The following is a 20,545-nucleotide window of genomic DNA, read 5'->3' as shown; positions in this document are numbered from 1 at the left end:
AGGCAAAATGCTTAACAAGGCTTCATTTCTGTTAAACCTTTTACATGTTCAGGTGGTAGAACCACTTTAAAATAAGTATTTTTTTAAATGTCTATTTTTGAGCTTTTAGAAGCCATCATCAGCCAGCGCACGGTTTGTCCTTCGGAGATGGCCCTTTCCAGCTGCGTCTGAAGCTTCTCGTCTCAGGTTCTTCGAAGTGTCCTCTTGATGTGATTCCTTGGCATGGTAGGAAGAAGCATGTCTTTCTAGAGGTGATAAATGTTCAGGGCTTGCAGGGCTCTTCTGTAGTGAGCTTCATGGACAAGAGCTATCAGTTTCTGGAGCATGAGGATTGGGTGCCAGGCTCTGTATTTCTTTTTTGCGATAGGCAGTCCTAAGCATCTGGACCTGAGCTGGCTCACCAGCTGCCATTTCGCCTTTCACTGACAGCCCGCCATAGTCTGGCCAGAGTCAACTTCCCTGTGTGGATGCAGCCCTTACACATATCTCCAGCTTCCTCACCTCTGCTCAGTAGAAGTATATTTTCTATAATCTCATTCTTTTCTGCTCCTCACAGAATTCTACCCAGTATCAACCCCTAACCATGCTCGTGAATTCCTGCTCCTGAAGAATCAAAGGTAATGCCTTGGGATGTTTCTTGACCGACTTTAATAGTCACTCATCCTCCATTTACAAGAGTCCATCCATTTCTATGCTACCCTCTCCCCGAACAGTGGATGTGCCTTGAAATTCACTCCTTGCTCCTCTCTGGCTTTGCGGCTACACCTCTTCCCTTGGCGGCTCTCTCCTCTTTAGTTTCTGATACCATCTTTGGTAGGGTGAGTTCTGTCATTATCTTCTTTCCTTTCTTTATGCTGCAAATCCCCTCGAAAATGCAAGAGTTCCCCACAGCCTTCCAGCCACGTTGGAACCTTGTTGACTCTCTGCCTCTTAATGCTTAGTTCCTCAAAATTCACACCATCTTTTCCCCTGCCTTCTCTGGCCTGAGACCCAAGTCCCCTGAAGATTAACTCTGGACACACTGGCACCATGCGTCAGAGCCCAAATATTGGCTTTCAATCTAATGACATTGTGTGAGTGAAATCCTCTGGTACGTCAATCACCTCAGCCGCTAGGTTCCATCTCTAAGTATCAGAAGGATGTGCCCGTGGGTCTGACTCCAGGTGGCTCCATTGTTGATCATCAGACTGGCAGTAAAATGCCTGACATAGGAAAGTCGGACAACTGTCTACTGACAAATAGGGATTCTTTCACTTTTACATCACTAATCATGACAAACACTATAAAACCTAATCAAGCAATCCCCTACCTCATTTCATTAGCACCAGGTAAGGCAGCCATCTGCCAACTGCAAGGCAGGATGCCCACCTTCTATTCAATGTGATTGACAGAACAACACTTTTCTAGTTCTCAAGACTGGTTACATGCCACACCCCAAGCCCGTGCTTAATGTGAGCTGCGGGTTTCTGGAACTCAGCACCGGCACTTAATCCCAAAACCAGCACTAAAGACAGCATGCCACATTGTGGGATTGTCTGTCTAATTCAGAGATAAGCACAGAACACTTGTTTATTAATTAAATATAAATTAAAAATGACTAACACCTTCAGCCCAAGTCCTTCTTGTAGCACTGGTGGCAAAGAATAGTCTGAATTGTCAGACTTGTATTAGTGCGATGATCAGCAGTTGTGTTAGTGCGACACTGGCAGCACTGGAAGGGGCGATGGGTTGGGCACATTGCAGCGGCCTCTTGACAAGGGGGAGTGGCACATTTTCTTTTTTACAAATTAAGCACTGCCCCTAACCACGAGGCAGCCGCCACTCCCCAGCTAACTCAATAACCCCTTTGCTCTCTTCATGCTCAGGTTCCCTTCATTGTCCTTCTCCAGCCCCCCAACACGTCCAGATGCTCTGCGTCACCCACTGGCCAGTGCTATGTGGACACATAAACGTCTGTAAACATTAATAAATGTGTGTAAATAAATGTCTGCATGAGTGTCTCACAAGCCATCAATAACATCAATAAAGTAAATCTGTCCTTGTGTTCATGTAAAGCGATCCAATACCTTTGGGCCGTCTACTCGCTATATAAAACTGCAACCCCCCCCCCAAATATAATACTCCCCTCAAATGTCCCTTCTGCATAAGCCTTCATCACAAATGCATGGAAGTACCAGAGCTTCCTGAAGCTGGACTGACCCAAGAGTGTGCTCCGGCGGGCGTCATATCCTCTCTTGGGGGGCACAGTACACATTCTGTACATCACTAGTTCTGTATCTGTACAGATTACCTTTACATGTCTAAAATAAACTTTAGGCTCTAAGCCAATGGGCACGTGGGCTTCTCAATGTGTTTTACTACATTAACCCCGCCCCCACATCACTGATTGGCTAGTGTGATGGAAACTTACCCAATAGAGGAGAACGAGGCAGATCAGCTCTATAAAGGAGTACATGCTCATGTACTTAAACACCGCAAAGGAAGTCACCAGGGCACAGCGCCCATCCCTGGAGGGAGATAGAAATATTAAACGTTGATCACCCAATAGTAGTGCTCTGCAGAGCTTCTTTTCCTACCCAGAATTTAAGGTGTGCGGAAGCATGTAGTAAACTGGGCACAGAACCCTAATAACCATATATATAACTGAAAATTCACATCATTGGTTCTCCTTTTCTTGGCATCTAGAATACCCCTTTGCAGGGATGTCCGGCAATGTGGCAGGTCTAATACAGCACCAAATTAGGGGCCTCATTACAAGACCTAGAGAAAAGGAACTGCTGATTCCAGAACTTGGAATTACTCTTACCAGCTGGGACCACAACTCCAGGAAAGGACGAAGCATTACCAGTTGGACCCTGAGGGCACACGAAGACATGGGGAATTACTCCATAAATCAGATTTACCACATCAGATGCCATGGTTATTCCTCACTTAGGGACACATTTTTACCCAGAGGTTTCTGCAGCTTCTGGCAGCTGGAGTACCTGAGGTAAAGTATACAGGCCTGTGCTGTTACCTAATTACTCGTACCAGAAGTCACTGGGTCCATCAGGGTTACAAGTAGAGGAACCTAAGGGTGCAAGTTTGCAACCCTGCTTTATCATTATAAAAGATTTCAAATGTGTTTGTTCACTAGTTGAAAATCTGTTCGCTGAAAAGCATGAGTAGGCTTACCTCACCATTGCTACAAATTAGATCACTTCTTGTCAGACAAATATTATTCTATCTCACTCAATATTAATGTTCTGGGAAGTGGCATAGGTCACCTAGGTGATGTTTTCTTCAAAACTTTGCTAGCATTCTCAATTTATCAGATGTTGCAAAGCCTTTATACATAAAATTTGCTGGGAAAATCCACAACGTGTGTTTTTTGCAGGACATACTGCTGCAAATCATCGTTAGAGAGAAAATGTCCCTGTAAAAATGGTGTTAGTGGGTGTTTTACCTGCAAGTAAATGTCATAGCATGCAAAGGTCTATTTTAGAGGAAAAAATTAAATTTCACTATCAATATTTTCTAAATATTCCCAAGCTGTTGGGGACATTGGACCCAATTCACAAAGGTAAAATTCTCTGCGATCATGGATTTATGTCTCCACAGAGTCATAAATTTCCACACGGATGCAATTCAGCAACTCCTGGTGGGGATTTACCTAGAAGTAGGAGCATGTGACCCCAGCCCTAAGCACCTGACAATCATCACAAGTGGAAGTACATAAACAGAGATCACAGCCTGGGCTGTGCCCCTCGTTGGACCTGGCCCTTTTTGAGGGGTCATCCCAAACGTTTTACCTTCCTCCTCCTATTTTTCACACCTCTTTTTGTTAGCTTCAGGACTCTGGGCACTTTAAAACTGCTGATCAGTGCTGAAGTGAGAAAGTGCATATGCCCTCCCTTCTAAAGTTGGTATGGTTGGATAACTCCAGATTGGCTTTTTTAATTTACCTGTAAGTCCCATGTACAGTGGTATCCCTTCTACCCAGGGCCTGTAAATTAAATGCCACTGGTGGGCCTGCAGCATAGCATGTGGTAACCCCAGAAGTAGCCTTTCAAACCTGTCTCAGGCCTTCTACCTCAGGGCCTGCGTGTGCAGTGTCCTGCCATATGGACCCGACATCTAAATGTACTTGCCAGACCTAGAACTCCCCTTTTTACTGACAAAAAAATGGATGCACAGTTCTACAGTAAGTGTGGCTCCCCTCTACCAATTCGGGGAGGAGTCAGTGGGTCTCTGGGACTATTTTCAATCTCTAGGTTCCTTTTCTATATCATCCAAATACCAAATAGTCTAACACGACAGTGAGGATTAGGTATTTCTCCTTTTTCTAGGTCCTGATGAACCGCACTTAGATCCTTATGACTAACACAGCGAGACACATGTTTACCAGTCCATGAAAGGCAGTGCAGGGACTTCCAACACTGTCCTCTGCGAGTCAATCCCCAGAGGACAGGGTATTTGACACACAGCACAATATAGGAGTAAGGAAATATAGTCATTATTCTTACTCTCCCCCACATTTTCAAAGAAAGATCTATCATTTGGTTTCCCCTAGTCAATTTTAACAGTTCAGTTTCACCAATCCCACATTATTGCATTCACTACCGGCAAAGATTCCTAAAAGATCTCAGGCAAATAGTCCCCTCGAGGGGCCAGTCGGGCATTGCAGTGCTGGCCTGACGCAGAGCAAAGCCTGATGATGAAGCATGTCATGTGGGCTCTTCCCAGTTTTGAACACTCACTCACAGGGACCCACTGACTCCTCCACAAATTGGTAGAGGAGCCACACTTACCGTGGAACTGTGCATCCATCTTTTCGTCAGTTGTATGGGAGTATTATGCACAGGACCAATTAAAAAAATCTCCCATTTGATCAGCCCCTCTCTTATTGTTTTGACTCCCCTTTTAACCACATATGAGTCACCCCTAGGCAGCCCTATGGCAGGGTGCTGTGTAGGTAAGAGGTAGGACATGTGCCTTGTTGTGCGGCCTGTCCTAGTAGTGCCCAATTTAGCTGCTCACTCCTGTGAGTGATCCCAATCTCATACAAGTGCATTAGGAAAGCCCTTCCTTTTGGCTAAGTGGTACTTCCTGATCTGTGATGGGTGGTATAGGCATGTTTAGTATGGTTGGAATGGGTGGAATGGTAGTGAGAAATGCTGCTTACTGGTGTAGGTGGATATGTTATTACCTCTGTAGAATTGACACTTTTAGAAAGCGGGCATTCCTCTGTGCTTATGACTCTTGTGCTTTTGCAACTGGACTCCAGTCTAGATCTGGGATAGAGAGACAGCTCCACTTGGTGCCCACTTTTCAGACATCTGTCAAACACAGAAGGGGCTGGGTGTGTCAGTAGAGGCATCTGCATGCTGATAGACTTCCTTGACTGGGGAGAGGGATGGTCGTTCACACCTTACATGTGAATAGGCTGTGTTCTGCCCTCACACAATGGACTGATTACCCCCCCACTGATGCCTGGAGCCAGCGCTGTGGATAAAACTTCTAAGGATCCTTTGAAGTGCCCCCTTAGATCTAAGACTTGTTGAGTATAAGTACAGGTGGTTGTTTCCCATGTTTCAGAACAGAGACACTGCTGGAAACTAGATGCTGCTGGAGAGACTTGCCAGGAACCGCCTTGGAACTGGTCTGCTGTTGGACTGACCTATGACCTGCTAGGTGACTAGAGGGACTGCCACTGTTTCTTCAAGACTATTGTGCTGGACTGCTTGCTGGGCCCTGCAGATTTGTGCCCCCACAGCTGACTCCAGGGGCTGGGTGGTGTGCCCCCTGATCCTCTGCATTTCTGTTTTTCTAGCATGAACAGTGCTTTGTTATTGTATCTAAACCAGCAGGTGAAGAGCGCTTTGTTGTACAGCCATTGGTGTGAGTGGAGCGCACTCAACTGGCTTGGGGGCTGAGGCCCCCCCCTTTCAAGAGGAGTGAAGAGGAGCCTGCCGGCAGCCCTTCGCATGGATGAAGCACATTTTGGTTGGTACCTCCGGAGCACAAACAGGCACCTGCTTTGAGTGCAGTCACTGCTGCGGCCCTGGACAGTGACACCTTGATTGAGGAGGCTCGAGCACCTTGTCGGGTGCGGGCGTGCGGCTACAGGACCAAACAGCTGGATGACACAGAGGACCAAGGGAGACCTCCCCATGATGAACTGCAGCGGTCCAAGTAGTCGTCTTCGTCTCTTCCCACCTGCCTGCATGTTGTGCTAACAGTGAGTGGGAGGAATCTTCAGTTTCAAAGTCAGCTGCACTGCATGCTCATGGGCAGCTGCAGTGGGGCATCTTCTGAGTCCAAAGACCCAACGAGGTCTCAGGTGAGGCTCCAGAGCCAGGAGGCTCATTAAGGATCCCATATTCCCCCTAGAAAGTGGGGAGAGCATGCAACCACCAGTATGGTCGTCTTCCCATTCTGGACATAGTGGCTTCCCTGCGCCGTGAGAATTCAGTGTTGGTCATCTCTTTGGGGGCATCACTTGTGCAGAGAGCAGGACGGGGTGGCGTTTTTAGGAGAGGAGCACAGGAGCTCAAGTGTGAAAGGAGTGTGATCCTTTCCCATAGTAAACATTAAGGAAGTATAGATGCGCTGAGGTTTTGTGAAGGTCCTGTGGAGTGATTACCTCTAGGATTTCTCCCAGTACCAGGACATGTTTTGCTCACAGTGTGAATCATGTAGATTCATGACCTGATGTAACAATATATTTTGTGCTTGATGTGTTTGGGGGGGGGGGCATTTATACTCACAGGACCCATGATATTTGCAGAGGGGAATGGTTTCCTTCTATGTGCATTTACTTTAGTCATAATGCTGACCTGACTACTGCTTGTCACGCAGAATATTTTTAACCTATGTGCTTACCTGACAACTGCTCATCCATGCAGATAATCTGACAAGTGCTTGTGTAGCAGGATACTACTGATACATGTTTTTTTTGGTCTAATGATGTTTTGCGCAGTATAGTTTATTTTTATATAACCTGCTGTGGAGTTTTCTTTGTGGTGTATTTATTGTGTTAATGGTGTTGTGTGTTTTGTGGAAACTCTTTATAAATTGCCTCTGGGATAAGCCTCACTGTTCGTGCCAAGCTGCCAAGAGGGTGAGACTGGGTTATCCTGGTTGTGTAGCCCTCTTGCCCTGACTAAAGTGGTGGTCTCTGCCTGGCTGAGGTGCATACCCTAGTCAAACAGAAACGGTGATCAGCGGTGAGGATAGGACTTGCGCTTGAACAATACCTTTGAGACTCATTGTTGCACAACAAACTGCACTTAGACCATTACGTGTTTTGTTTTCTCCTGATTTCTCTCATTGGTCATTTTTGCTGTTTTCAGCTCTTACACCTGGATATTTTGTTATTGCACTTGCTCTGTGATACCTTGCCTAAATGGGTTTAACTTTTGTCCTAGTCAACCTGGCTGATTAACTTCAAGAGCAATTAAAGGTTTCCTGTAGGGAGAGAGGGCTACCACAGAGTGGGGACCTCGTGAGAACCCTATATTATTTTTCACAAGGTGCTGTAAGGTTGCTAAATATGCCCAGGAGGGGAGTGGTCCTGAGGGGTACCTAGAGGAGGATACTGAGTGTAGTGAGGGTTCTCAGTGGGAGGGTACCCAGGCCTTATCTCTAGTGGGCGGTGAAGAGACTGACCAGGAAGGAGGGAATGACCGGGCAGGGACGCCAGTTGACAGAGATGGCCCCACTGATAGGGAGTGCCTTGCTGGTTCCAGTATTAGGAGCAGTGTAACTTCCATTCCTTGTCACCTGAGGAGATTAAAAATAGGCAGGAAGAGAGGGATCTGAGGTTGCAGCTAGCACAGCTGGCTGTGGAGGAGAGAAGGACTGAGGTGGATAATTTCTTAGTCCGGGGGGGGGGGAGGCAGAGAGTTCCTTGTCAGAGAAAGACTTGCTTCTGAGAGCAGTCTGAAAGGTTTGGACTCACCAGCACTTTAGGCGGAGTCCAGTGGTGGCAGCAATGTTGAGTGCAGTGGCAGGGACAATTCCCACATGCCCCACTGACTTGGTGCCTTGGTTCCAAAAGGGGGAGGATATATATCAGTGGTTGAGGGAATATGAGGAGGCTCTGGTAGCGCACAGGATCCCTGAGAAGGATTAAGGGACTGGCCTGGGGAGCTACATTCCTGAGGATGGAGGGATGCCCTACTGGCCCTGGAAGGGAGTGACAGGAATGAGTGTCCCCGTATGAAGGAGGCACTGATAAGGAAGTATTGCTTCACCCCTGAGGAATGCAGGCTGAGGTTCAGGGGCAGCAGGAAGCTGTCTCACAAGTCTTGGGTTGCGTTTGTGGGTGATTACTGCATGGCACTGGATTGATGAGTGAAGGCTAGCACAGCAGAGAGCTTTGAAGGGCTGTTTAATCTGATTGCTAGAAAGCACCTGCTTCATTGTTGTTTTCCAGAGCCACACCGACACCTGTTGGAGTGTGAGCTCTCTGACCTCAGGGAGCTTGCAAAGGAGGCAGACCTCTGGTTGAGTGCCAGAGGGTTTGTAAAGGCATTGAGGGGTGCGCCTGAATGGAGGGGCTCAGGTATTACCCAACCAAGTGAGGTGGGGGAGTTTTGCAGTCCCAGGTAGGTCCCAGTGTAGTGGGATGAGTAAGAGATCCCATGGCTGGTCTCAGAGGAAAGGGAATGGGGGTGGGCTGAGCCCCAGGATGCCCGAGACTCAGTCTCTGAGCCATGAGGCCATCTGCTGAGAGGGACCCCATAATGTTAGGAGGACTTAGGTGGGCATCTGTTATGAACATTCTGCCAGTCCTGGTGTCTGATAGTACCACTCCAGAGTGGAAGATGCGGAAGGCCAGGCGAGGGGTTGAGAGGGGCTTGCAGTCCCCACTGGAGAACATGGAGGGTCAGGGGTCAGCTCTGAGGTCAGAACACCCCCAGAAATCTCCCTGGTGAGACTATTTCTGGCCCTTGGGGCTTCATGCTCTGCCAGATGGGCAGGGGTCAGGAGACCAGTACCAGACAGACTCTTGTACCACCCAAGGGGAAGGTGTTTCCCTTGGGTGCAGGGGTAGACCCCTGGGTTGCCAGGCAGTGGTCCAGTCTAAGTGTACAAGCCCTAGGCTAGATGGTCAGGTTCAGGGAGTAAACTCTGGCCTGATGGATGGGGCAGTTTGCTCAATCGTTCCACCTGGTGTGACTTCTAGATGTACACTCCATTGTAGTGGGGGAAGGGGGTAGAATTCTGGAAGGGGGGCAGGGGAGGTAGAGACTCATCTCTGACCCTGGGGTGCAGATCCTGGGTTGCGAGACCGGTTACAGGGTAGTTGAATTGTGCAGGACGGCTGCTCCCAGCACCCTGACAGTTCTGGAGTTTGGGGGTACCATCCTAAGAGGAGGGTGCAGAACTTCAGAAGGAGGGGTGGCGGGATAGAGGCTCACCTCTAACCCTTGTCCAGCTTATGGGTGCAGACCCTAGGCTGAGGGACCAGTGGCAGGGTAGAACCCTTGAACTGGTGGGGAATGGAGTGGGGAGAGGATGTTATGCACCTGGGTCTACCCCCACCCACTCAGAGAGGTTTCAGAGACCGTAGGCATGGGTTCAGCGCCCGGCCACCGACAGCTAGGGAGCCCCCATGGGTTAGTCTAGATTTTTTGGGAAATATAGACAGAGGGACCTAACTGGGCTGCGATTGGCATAGAACTGGAGCTTGCCCCTGCAGTTGTGGACCAGGGTCCATTTGCTATAGCCCCAAGCAGGGAAACCCAACAAGGTATTGAATGGTCTCTCCTGGCTTTCGGCTGGTGGGGGTGCTGTGTTGGGCATGGCCTTTTTTGCAGGGTCATCCCCAAACTTTTTTTGCCTTCCTCCTCCTATTTTTATGACCTCTTTTTGTTGGCTCTAGGGCTCTGGGTACATTAACACTGCTGATCAGTGCTAAAGCGCATGTGCTCTTCCTTCTAAAGTTGGTATGATTGGCTTATTTAATTTACCTTGTACAGGGGTATCCCTTATACCCATGGCCTGTAAATTAAATGCTACAAGTTGGGCCTGCAAAGCAGGTTGCGTCACTCTCAGAAGTGGTTTTGCAAACCTGTCTCAGACATGCCATCGCAGAGCCCGTGTGCGCACTTTACCGCCAGATGCACCTGGCATCTAAATTTACTGTACATTACCCGTGCCTGCAGGAAACACACATTGACATATATCCATGACAAAGCATATACACACCATTGACACTGCACCCACACATGACACAACCAAAGGACATAACACACCCAGCTACACAAACATACTCACTCACACCCTTTTCAAACACATCACCCAGTCAGTCACACAGCATACAAGCATACACATAGATATTCACACACATCTCGCAGCACAAAATGACAGGTACAGGTCCCCTGGCAATGTCTACACGTGGACCAGTCCCCCTTGAGTCCCCCCTCTTATTAATTATTTTTAATTTACGTTTTTAGAGGTCCAACAACCACAAATTGCTACTGGGTTGCTCCTTTCTTTATAAAACACTGTCATCTCCTTTTCTCTTTTTTTAAATCCACAACTCCAAGATGGGCATTTGCCTTCTTGGAATGGAAAATTTAAAGAAGACAAAATGGCCACTGCAGCGGGAGTGACACATCTGTTTGCAGGCATAGTGATGCACCAATACAATGGAAACAACAAATAGATGGACATGAAATGTTGACTTAGAGTCACTTCCAAAGTTTTGTGTGTATGAATAGATCTCCACTTCATGCTGACAATGTGTGGATTTGGCTTACTTGATGAGTTGAGTCACACATTCAATGTTTGGTGTCCGCGATGTGAAGGGAGCAGCCACCGACGCTTCCTGCTCTGATAAGGAGATCCCAGCGTGAGCCATTTTCAATGCCTGCAAAGCACATGTGTAGGTTACCAGTCCTGAAGATAAGTTGTGAATATCTTGTAGGGCATTACTGAGAGCAGGGAATTCACAGGACACATTGCCCAATCTCTCATCCACCCCCCACCTTATTTAGTGCTTAGAAGAACACGGTTTTCCACACAGTGGTGCAGCCTGCCAGTTCTCCAGCAGGATCCCCACAGTGGCAGACCTGACACGGGTGGGAACGGCATGAGAAGGGCTTCCCCCATTAGGGTCACCCCGCCATCCTCAAATATGTCCCTGTGTTATGCCCACCACATGGTGGTCCACTACAGAGCTTAGAGTGGTCTCTGTGGCAGGAATGAAACATTCAGTCTGTGGGAAACTTAGGTTGTGTTAGGGACCAAGAAGGGGATCATGGCATGGTGGACAGCCATCACACAGACGCAGGAGCCTTTCGAACAAACTAAAAGAAGAGCCGCAGCACCGCAGTGTAATGTATTTCACACTTCGACCTGTGAAGAACGCCTTGTGGGTTACAAGGAAGGGGCGTGAACACTCTTTGAGCCAGGAGGCTTGTAGAGACAGCCACTCACATGTCCGCTCCACGGGTTCATGTAATGGCAGTGACAGTGATTGACACGTGTCTGACCTGCCCATCATGAGACAAAGGGAGTGTTACATTATTAACTACCCATGACCTCCAGTTGACACCACCCCACCTGCTACTCAAGGGTTGAGGAAACGTAGATGCCTAGAGCCTGATTTAAAACCTGCCGGATGGAACACTCTACCACAAAAGTGACGGATATCCCGTCTGCCGTATTATGAGCTCCATAGGGTATAATGGGATTGTAACATGGCGGACGGGATATAGGTCAGGTTTGTGTAACCCCCTCCACCAAACTGTAAATCAGACCCTTAGTCTGAACCGATCGCCAGGTGCCTGCATCACCTTCAAACAGCACACAAGGATCGCTGTGCCCATCTTCTGGGATAGAAGAGAACGTGACTTCTCATTGGGGAGGTTCCTCTCCGTGACGAGCCGAGACATGGATCTCCACAATGCACGTCACTGTCATAGGAAATGCATTGCACCCATGAATGTGCATTGTTACTTTCATACTCACCCCACAGTCGTTAGCACCGTCTCCACACATCCCTACACAGTAACTGCAAAACAAAGAAAAAAACTGATAGGGACGTATTCTCCAAAAATGGAAAATATGACAACAAGTAACCAGTTCCCCTCACGTCCATGTACATTTTGCATTTAAGTTCTTTGTTAAACAAGTAATCAGGATGGGAAACCATTAAAAATCTGTTTTTCATATACGAATATTACAAAGTTATAGTGCCTGACAAGTGGTCGTGTTTGCCAAAAGACGCCTGCCACTCTGGAATAACTCACATTAACGGGACCAGCGTGGGGCATGTCCTTCCTGTCTGCATTATCAGTATATCGACTGCACCAAGCTATGCACACCATCCCGTCCTCCTTTAAAGCCAAGAAACACGTTCACAAGCCTGGGGAGGTTTCCTCAAGCTCTATATGTGTTTTCAGGGGAAGTGCTGTTTCCTGGGGGGTTGTGCCACTCCGAGAAACTCTAAGTGGTCCAGTGTTTCTGTAGCTGGAATGGGTGGGTCCGGTTTTACTATGCCAGGCCCCGCATCTGGAAAAGCAACGTTTCGGAGAAGGGTGGGCGTGTGGGGGGGGGGGGGGGGGGGGGGGGGCAGACAAAGCCTAGAGTCATCCCCCCCAGCACCCCAGTCACTCGCCCCATGCTGACGTCCCCCCTCCTCCCTAACAAGACTGGCCTGCAAGGGCCATCCACGAAAATGTATCGCCTGCTCAGAGTAGCTGATAAATGTCTGAGGTAAACTCCAGAATCGAGGAAAACCTCAACAAAAAGCCCTGGACACTCCAGGTCAGGAAGGGATTCCACATTCTGGTGAATTCAACTCATAATCCCTGTTAACACCTGGTGGGGGGGAGATACCGCCCGGAACCATAAATTCCACCCTAATATCTGCACTCGGAGTTAACCAGGAACCTCACTGGGGACGTGGAACTGCTTGACGGTGTCATTTTCATAAACAGCCACAGGATGGCAATAGAGCTCCATTGGTGCTCACCAGTAATGTAAAAAGGTGATAAAATGTTTACATCAACAGACTCCATCCATTCTGTAATAAAAGCTTGATTAATGAAAATCATCCTTAGCTACTAATATTATGACTCTTTTAACAGCGACCACACCTGACCGGATTACATCAGTTCTCACCATGAGCAGTTTATTAAAATTGTTTTGTCACTGTGCATTGCCACGATATAGGAAATACACAACAGCCACAGCTGCAACGCCCCTGGCACCAAGGTAATGTCAGCATTAAGCCACCTGAACCCACATGATATATCACTTTTAAATGATAGCATCCAATATATTTTTGATACTCAATAATGTTTCTCAAAAGACTAGCTTCTGAATTCTGAAAGGACACACATTTCCTTCTAGAATGCACACTCTCAATGCTGCTACCCATGTATTCATTCAATCAAACAGAAGCTTGTGATAGAGCAGGCTGGCTTCACACAGGAGAGCTGCTTACAGGAAGCTGGAGACCACCAGCGGTGCCCAAGCCCCTGGCAGGAGAAGCCTGCTTTAAGTATCACTGATGGGTGCAGACCAGCACTCTACCTTCTTCATATCTGCTGTAAAAACAAGCAGCACTTTTAAATACCCTTCGGTTCCTATTCACGAAGACGTAACTGTGACTTACTCTTCTAGTACACCCGGCTTACATCTGTATTAAAGAAGTAAACCTGGGGTAGGCTGGAGTGCTCTAAGCTTACTCATACCCGAAGAATGTCTTGTTAATCCTGGGAATCAGAAGTAAAGCAGGAGTACTGTAGGAGTATGTCTCACCTGCTCATAGTGAAACTCTTGGGAAACCAGTTCCATTTACAATGTAACTATTTACATTTCATTGTTTATAGGTCCCTCTCTCCTCCTGAATAATGCCCTATAGTCATGGCAGAAGCTGCAAGTTCATAAATGTACTTTTCAATATTTATCTGCAACTATTCACTTCCACTGGCATTGTTCCAGCACCCCCTCAGCTCCACAATGAGATTTACTACACAGGACACATTTGGAGATGTGCTAATGTGAAGGGTGCAGGTCCTATGGGCACATGACCTTATCTCTAGGCCTGGCAAGTGACAGCTTTGCAGAGCTTGTAGAATACATGCAAAGTGAGAGGAAGATGGTCAACACATCAGCTGCCAGAAGCCATGATTGCTCTGCCAACCACATACTACTCTGCCCATCTTCATTAGTCACTGGTTGTTTGTAAATGCCATTTGTGATGTGTAGAATGTTGCTTTGTTACCATCATGTGGCCATTTATTTAGTCAAATACGTGTATGACAGTGGGTGGAGTCCAGAGGTGGCTTGAGTGGGGTAGGCCCAGGTGTCGCGCATCCCAGCTCTATCACACAGGTTGTATCACAACAGCAGTGTATTGCGACAGCAGTGTATCATGGTGGCAGTGTATCGCAATGGCAATGTATCATGACAGCAGTGTATCACCACGGCAGTGTATCACAACAGCATTGTATCACGATGGCAGTGTATCACAACTGCAGTGTATCACAACTGCAGTGTATCATGACAGAAGTGTATCACCATGGCAGTGTATCAAGACATCTGTGTATCACAATGGCTGTGAATCACAACAGCAGTGTATCACAACAGCAGTGTATCACAACAGCAGTATATCACGACAGCAGTGTATCATGACAGCAGTGCATCATGATGGCAGTGTATCACAATGGCAGTGTATCACAACTGCAGTGTATCACGACTGCAGTGTATCACGATGGCAGCGTATCACAACTGCAATATATCATGACTGCAGTGTACCACAATGGCAGTGTATCGCAATTGCAGTGTATCACGACTGCCTTGTATCATGATGGCAGAGTATCACAACTGCAGTGTATCATGACCGCAGTGTACCACGATGACAGTGTATCGCAATGGCAGTGTATCACGACTTCAGTATATCACGATGGCAGTGTATCACAACTGCAGTGTATCATGACTGCAGTGTACCACAATGGCAGTGTATCATAATCGCAGTGTATCACAACTGCAGTGTACCACGATGGCAGTGTATCACAACTGCAGTGCATCATGACTGCAGTGTACTACGATGGCAGTGTATCACAATTGCAGTATATCACGACTGCAGTGCACCACAATGGCAGTGGATCACAATCGCAGTGTATCATGACTGCAGTGTACCACAATGGTAGTGTATCACAACTGCAGTGTATTACGACTGCAGTGTACCACGATGGCAATGTATCACAATCCCAGTGAATCAAGCCTGCAGTGTACCATGATGACAGTGTATCACAACTGCAGTGTATCACGGCTGCAGTGTACCACAATGGCAGTGTATCACAATCGCAGTGTATCACAACTGCAGTGTACCACGATGACAGTGTATCGCAATGGCAGTGTATCACGACTGCAGTATATCACGATGGCAGTGTATCACAACTGCAGTGTATCATGACTGCAGTGTACCACAATGGCAGTGTATCATAATCGCAGTGTATCACAACTGCAGTGTACCACGATGGCAGTGTATCACAACTGCAGTGCATCATGACTGCATTGTACCATGATGGCAGTGTATCACAATCGCAGTGTATCACGACTGCAGTGTACTACAATGGCAGTGGATCACAATCGCAGTGTATCATGACTGCAGTGTACCACGATGGTAGTGTATCACAACTGCAGTGCATCATGACTGCAGTATACCACAATGGCAGTGTATCACAATCGCAGTGTATCACGACTGCAGTGTACCACAATGGCAGTGGATCACAATCACAGTGCATCATGACTGCAGTGTACCACGATGGCAGTGTATCACAATCGCAGTGTATCACGACTGCAGTGTACCACAATGGTAGTGTATCACAACTGCTGTGTATCACGACTGCAGTGTACCACGATGGCAGTGTATCACAATCTCAGTGTATCACGACTGCAGTGTACCACGATGGCAGTGTATCACAATCAAAGTGTATCACGACTGCAGTGAACACGATGGCAGTGTATCACAATCCCAGTGTATCACAACTGCAGTGTTCCACGATGTCAGTGTATCACAGCAGCAGCCTGCAGAGCGGATCAGAACTGTCTGACTGTTCTATGTCAGGGGAGCTGGTTTTCACAGGCCCGGTGCTGGTAGTTTAATGACAGGTTGTCATTAAAGGAGCCACTAAGTGTAGAGAAAACAAAAACAGATCCCTTTACCTAATTGTGCCTCAAACAAGCATCATCAATAGGCAATCAATCATGTTGCTTTATTTGAAGAGGGCAGCTGGGGTGTTCCGATATATTGTGACATCATTCGCTGGACGTCCCCTTTAAGGGAATCAAGGTTGTGGATAATCTAAGTGTCAGAGGGCAGACAGTTTGTCAAACCTGGTCTGGGGATTCCTGAACCTTGGATGAGCGCAAGAGCTCTGAATGCAGCTCTAAGCTGAACCAATTCAAATCAGAAATCAGCAGCTCTCCTTCCAGGTGTACACATATTGTCTCTCTGCTCAGTTTGAGGCATCCGTTCATTAATCAACATTGAAGAGAGCTTTTAGTTGATTGTCACATTTTATACAGTAGTAGGAAATCTATCTAAGGTACTTTTCTATTTAAAATAGATTCAACTTTCAAATTGACATTCACATTTGCATGTCATTGGGGGTTGAAAATGATCAATTGTCCTTTTCAGGATGCCAGGTACCATTGATTGATCTACAATTCCTCACTATTTCTGACTTCACCACAATTGGCTGCCAGAGATCCCTTGAGCCAGACACAAATCCTTGCTGCAGCAGGCTGCAGTACCTTATACTGCCAGTAGAGGTCCCTTGAGCCAGACACAAATCCTGGCTGCAGCAGGCTGCAGTACCTTATACTGCCAGTAGAGGTCCCTTGAGCCAGACACAAATCCTGCCTGCAGCAGGCTGCAGTACATTTTACTGCCAGTAGAGGTCCGTGAGCCAGACACAAATCCTGGCTGCAGCAGGCTGCAGTACATTTTACTGCCAGTAGATGTCCGTGAGCCAGACACAAATCCTGGCTGTAGCAGGCTCCAGTACATTATACTGCCAGTAGAGGTCCGTGAGCCAGACACAAATCCTGGCTGTAGCAGGCTGCAGTACCTTATACTGCCAGTAGAGGTCCGTGAGCCAGACACAAATCCTGGCTGCAGCAGGCTGCAGTACCTTTTACTGCCAGTAGAGGTCCCTTGAGCCAGACACAAATCCTGGCTGCAGCAGGCTGCAGTACCTTATACTGCCAGTAGAGGTCCCGTGATCCAGACACAAATCCTGGCTGCAGCAGGCTGCAGTACCTTATACTGCCAGTATAGGTCCCTTGAGCCAGGCACAAGTCTTGGCTGTAGAAGGCTGCATCACATCAGGTAAGACGACAATATTGTGATTTTCGCTAGTATATTGCCATTGAGTGGACACCCACCTAAGGTTCTGAAGCATTCTGAGATTGAGGTAGAAATGATTTTGAGAATACAAACCCCAAGATTCACAAATTAACTGGGTTAGCAACTGTGAAATGTCATTTCCTGAAGTATCAAAACGCTGTTGTGAGTCAGTAATTCAGTTTAGTGACTCATTCCGCATTACACATAGGAGGGTTTCCCTCCTAAATGTGAATTGTGATAAATGCAACAATGGTCTGTAATAAGGGATGAGGTTGCTGAGTTACTGACGCATCAAAGGAGGTGGGAACTGATTTGCAAAGGGGGAGCTGTGACCACTGGGCCTCTTCCGCTTTGGGTATTGCTGTGTCTAGGAAGGGACACGCAGTGACCCAGGAGGCACGGCCTGCTGCCCCAGCGTCTTCCCAACTGGACAACACGTTTTAAGGACTCACCAGCTCCTTTCAGGGAACACCTTGAAATGAAATGAAGTCCCCCAGTCTTCCATGCAGGCCACCATCCCTGTGTTTGGAGGAAATCATAGCGGGCTTCCTAATAGATATTCGAAATAATTCTGCTAGCTTGTAACTGGACACTGTGTGACACCTGGTATTAGTATTTAGATTGCACAATAAAATGAAAAGCAGGCCCAAAAATACGGTCTGCAGTTTGTGACCCCCCTGTTTGTACTTCAGGCCCTGTGTTAATGTAAGGCAAGCCATGCCTTTCTGAGGTAGTTGTGAGAGTCCAAGAAATAATATTAAACATAAAAAACGACCTATTCATAATCACAGCTGACTGCGAGCATGCTGCTATATGGACATTGTTCCTCTAGATGGCAGTATTAGACAGGGAATGAAGCACAATGTGTAACTATTCGCAAGAAGCCCTGCACACATTCAATGACAAGATGCGTCCCGTAAAATATCCGAGGTACATTCTGTTCGAGGGGGGTTTGTGGGTCACCTATCCATGTAAGTAAAACTGGTGCTGTTCTTGTACAGGTGAGGCGAGCCAGGGAGAAGAAAACTAACTTCCAGGTCTCCTCACACTGCAGTGCAAGGCCTTGCTGAGTCACCATAGACAATTGTTTCTTTAAAATATATATTTTGACTTTATAGGCCCCGTTCAGCTAATCCACATTTTAAGTGCAGGCATCTATCCCTTACATTTTCTTAACAAAGACAGGGAACAGAAGCACCTCCTGAGGCTCCAGACAGGCTCTGCCCAGAACGGAAGAGCAGGGGTTGCTGGGTCATTGAATACCAAATGAGCCCCAAGATCCCGGAGCCAATGATTTAGTATTCCACATCCCAGAATGCTCTGTGCTCCTCCCCATTCTGGAACTGGCATAGAGGCAAAGGCTGGCATGCGGGGCATGTATGACATAATGTGGGAGGGGGGAGCAGGGAAAGAACAGCAGAGCAGGAAGGCGGGATGAGGGGGGATTTTAAATGTTCAATTTGTATGTACAGCCCCTAACAAAGATCATAGATACTATCGCCTGGCTCTAGTGTCATATGCTGATGACGCTGAAATTATCATGTCCCCTGAGAATAGTTGGATCTCCATGCATCTGAGGTTTTGCCTCAGGGAGGTCACAATTTGGATGTCTGAAAGCTGTCTGGTGAGAAGACTGAGGTACTCATGGTCGGGAACACTACATCTAGATGGTTGGAATTGGGATGGCTAGAGCCACTTGGATATTTACTCAAGCCTGCCTCACCAGTTAAGAGTCTAGGATTCTGGAAGGATGAGAAACATATTATGGAAACTCACTCCACAAAACTTGCTGGGTCCTGTTTTGGTGTCCTTAGGTCCCTCAGAAGGTTTTTACATAGGCTACCGCACTTCACAAGATGGATAGAAGTACATGGGCTAATAAATTCATGCCCAGACTATGGAACTCCCTCTATTTAGGGAGCCCGAAATAAGTGATAAAACATCTCTGAGTTGTCAAGAATGCCGCTGCCGGAACCCTGTATAAAATCCCAAAGGTGCCCATCTACCAGACCAGCCCTCATAGCCATTCTAAAGAGCAAAAGGCCATTGAAGATTGTTTTTGCTCAGGAATTGTTCAAAAACAACCTCCCCTGCAGTGCAGCCATCCTTGCACCATGTCGCAAGCATGGCTGCGTTGGCGCTTGGCAGCACATTTAGGACAGGCGCAGAGGGCAACACAGGGGTGTGCCGTATTCTGTTAAATACAGCACATTTCTGCATTTTGAAAATGATGGAGCACGGCGCTGCCAAATTTGGTTACGCTCTGTCATTTTCTCATAAATCTAGGCCATTGTATTTACATGACTAGTTTTAACCTCTGAAGGGTTCTTTAAAGAGGCGAACCTTCAGCTCTCTGCTGAATAAGAGCAGCCTTGGGTGGTCCTGAAGGATAAAGGGACGTTGTTCCATTTCCTGGGTGCATAGGTGGAAAAGACCTGCTACCTTGCTTTTTCTTTTTTACACTTAGGGGGTCATTCTGACCCTGGCGGTCGGTGATAAAGCGGCGGCCAACCCGCCAACAGGCCGGCGGTCCAAAATATGCAATTCTGACCCTGGCGGGAACCGGCAACACAGCCCGCCGCATTAACACTCCGACCACCACGGCGGAACAAACAAACAGCGCGGCGGTCACCGCCAACAGCCAGGCGGCAGACAATGTACCGCCCACCCTATCACGACCCACCAATCCGCCACCCTTTCCGGGGCGGGAGCACCGCCGATAAAAACACGGCGGAAACAGACTACGAACGGGAAAACGCTCACCTCCACATACTCCACGCGAGATTCCGGCAGTATGGAACCCGAGTTACAGGTCATCCCCGCACTCCTATACCTGCTCCTGTACCAGGAGCACGCCCGGCGGCGCAGAAGACATCGGTGAGTACTGCACCTACGACACAGGGGAGGGAAAAGATTACCGGCACACACCCACCCACCCACACCCACTACAACACACACATCAATGCATTCCCACAGATCACTGTCACAACCCACAAACCCCCCCCTCCGAAATAATGCAAAGACCAAAAGAAGAGATCTTAAACGGGCAGATATATTGAAAAATGGACAGCAGTAATCCAAATAAATAAATAAACTATGTACAAAATATATACATCTACTATATGTAGTCCAACCACTGTCCGTGGACCACAGGGGTCCTGAGCAAAGGGGCAAGGCCCAGTCCCA

General features: G+C 47.6%; 1 protein-coding gene across 1 annotated transcript in view; it reads right to left on the bottom strand.

The window, feature by feature from the left end:
* LOC138265210 (probable cation-transporting ATPase 13A4) overlaps positions 1-20,545 on the bottom strand; it is a 389,906-nt gene that overhangs the window by 95,740 nt on the left and 273,621 nt on the right. Inside the window, 3 exon segments of the mRNA XM_069212761.1 lie at positions 2,411-2,507; positions 10,752-10,861; positions 11,965-12,007. Of these exon segments, the coding sequence (XP_069068862.1) occupies positions 2,411-2,507; positions 10,752-10,861; positions 11,965-12,007 (250 nt within the window).

Source organism: Pleurodeles waltl, chromosome 11, assembly GCF_031143425.1.
Source record: "Pleurodeles waltl isolate 20211129_DDA chromosome 11, aPleWal1.hap1.20221129, whole genome shotgun sequence".
Classification (NCBI taxonomy): Eukaryota; Metazoa; Chordata; class Amphibia; order Caudata; family Salamandridae; genus Pleurodeles; species Pleurodeles waltl.
Note: the sequence above shows the minus strand (reverse complement) of the source record. Positions and strands in the feature narration are given on the sequence as shown.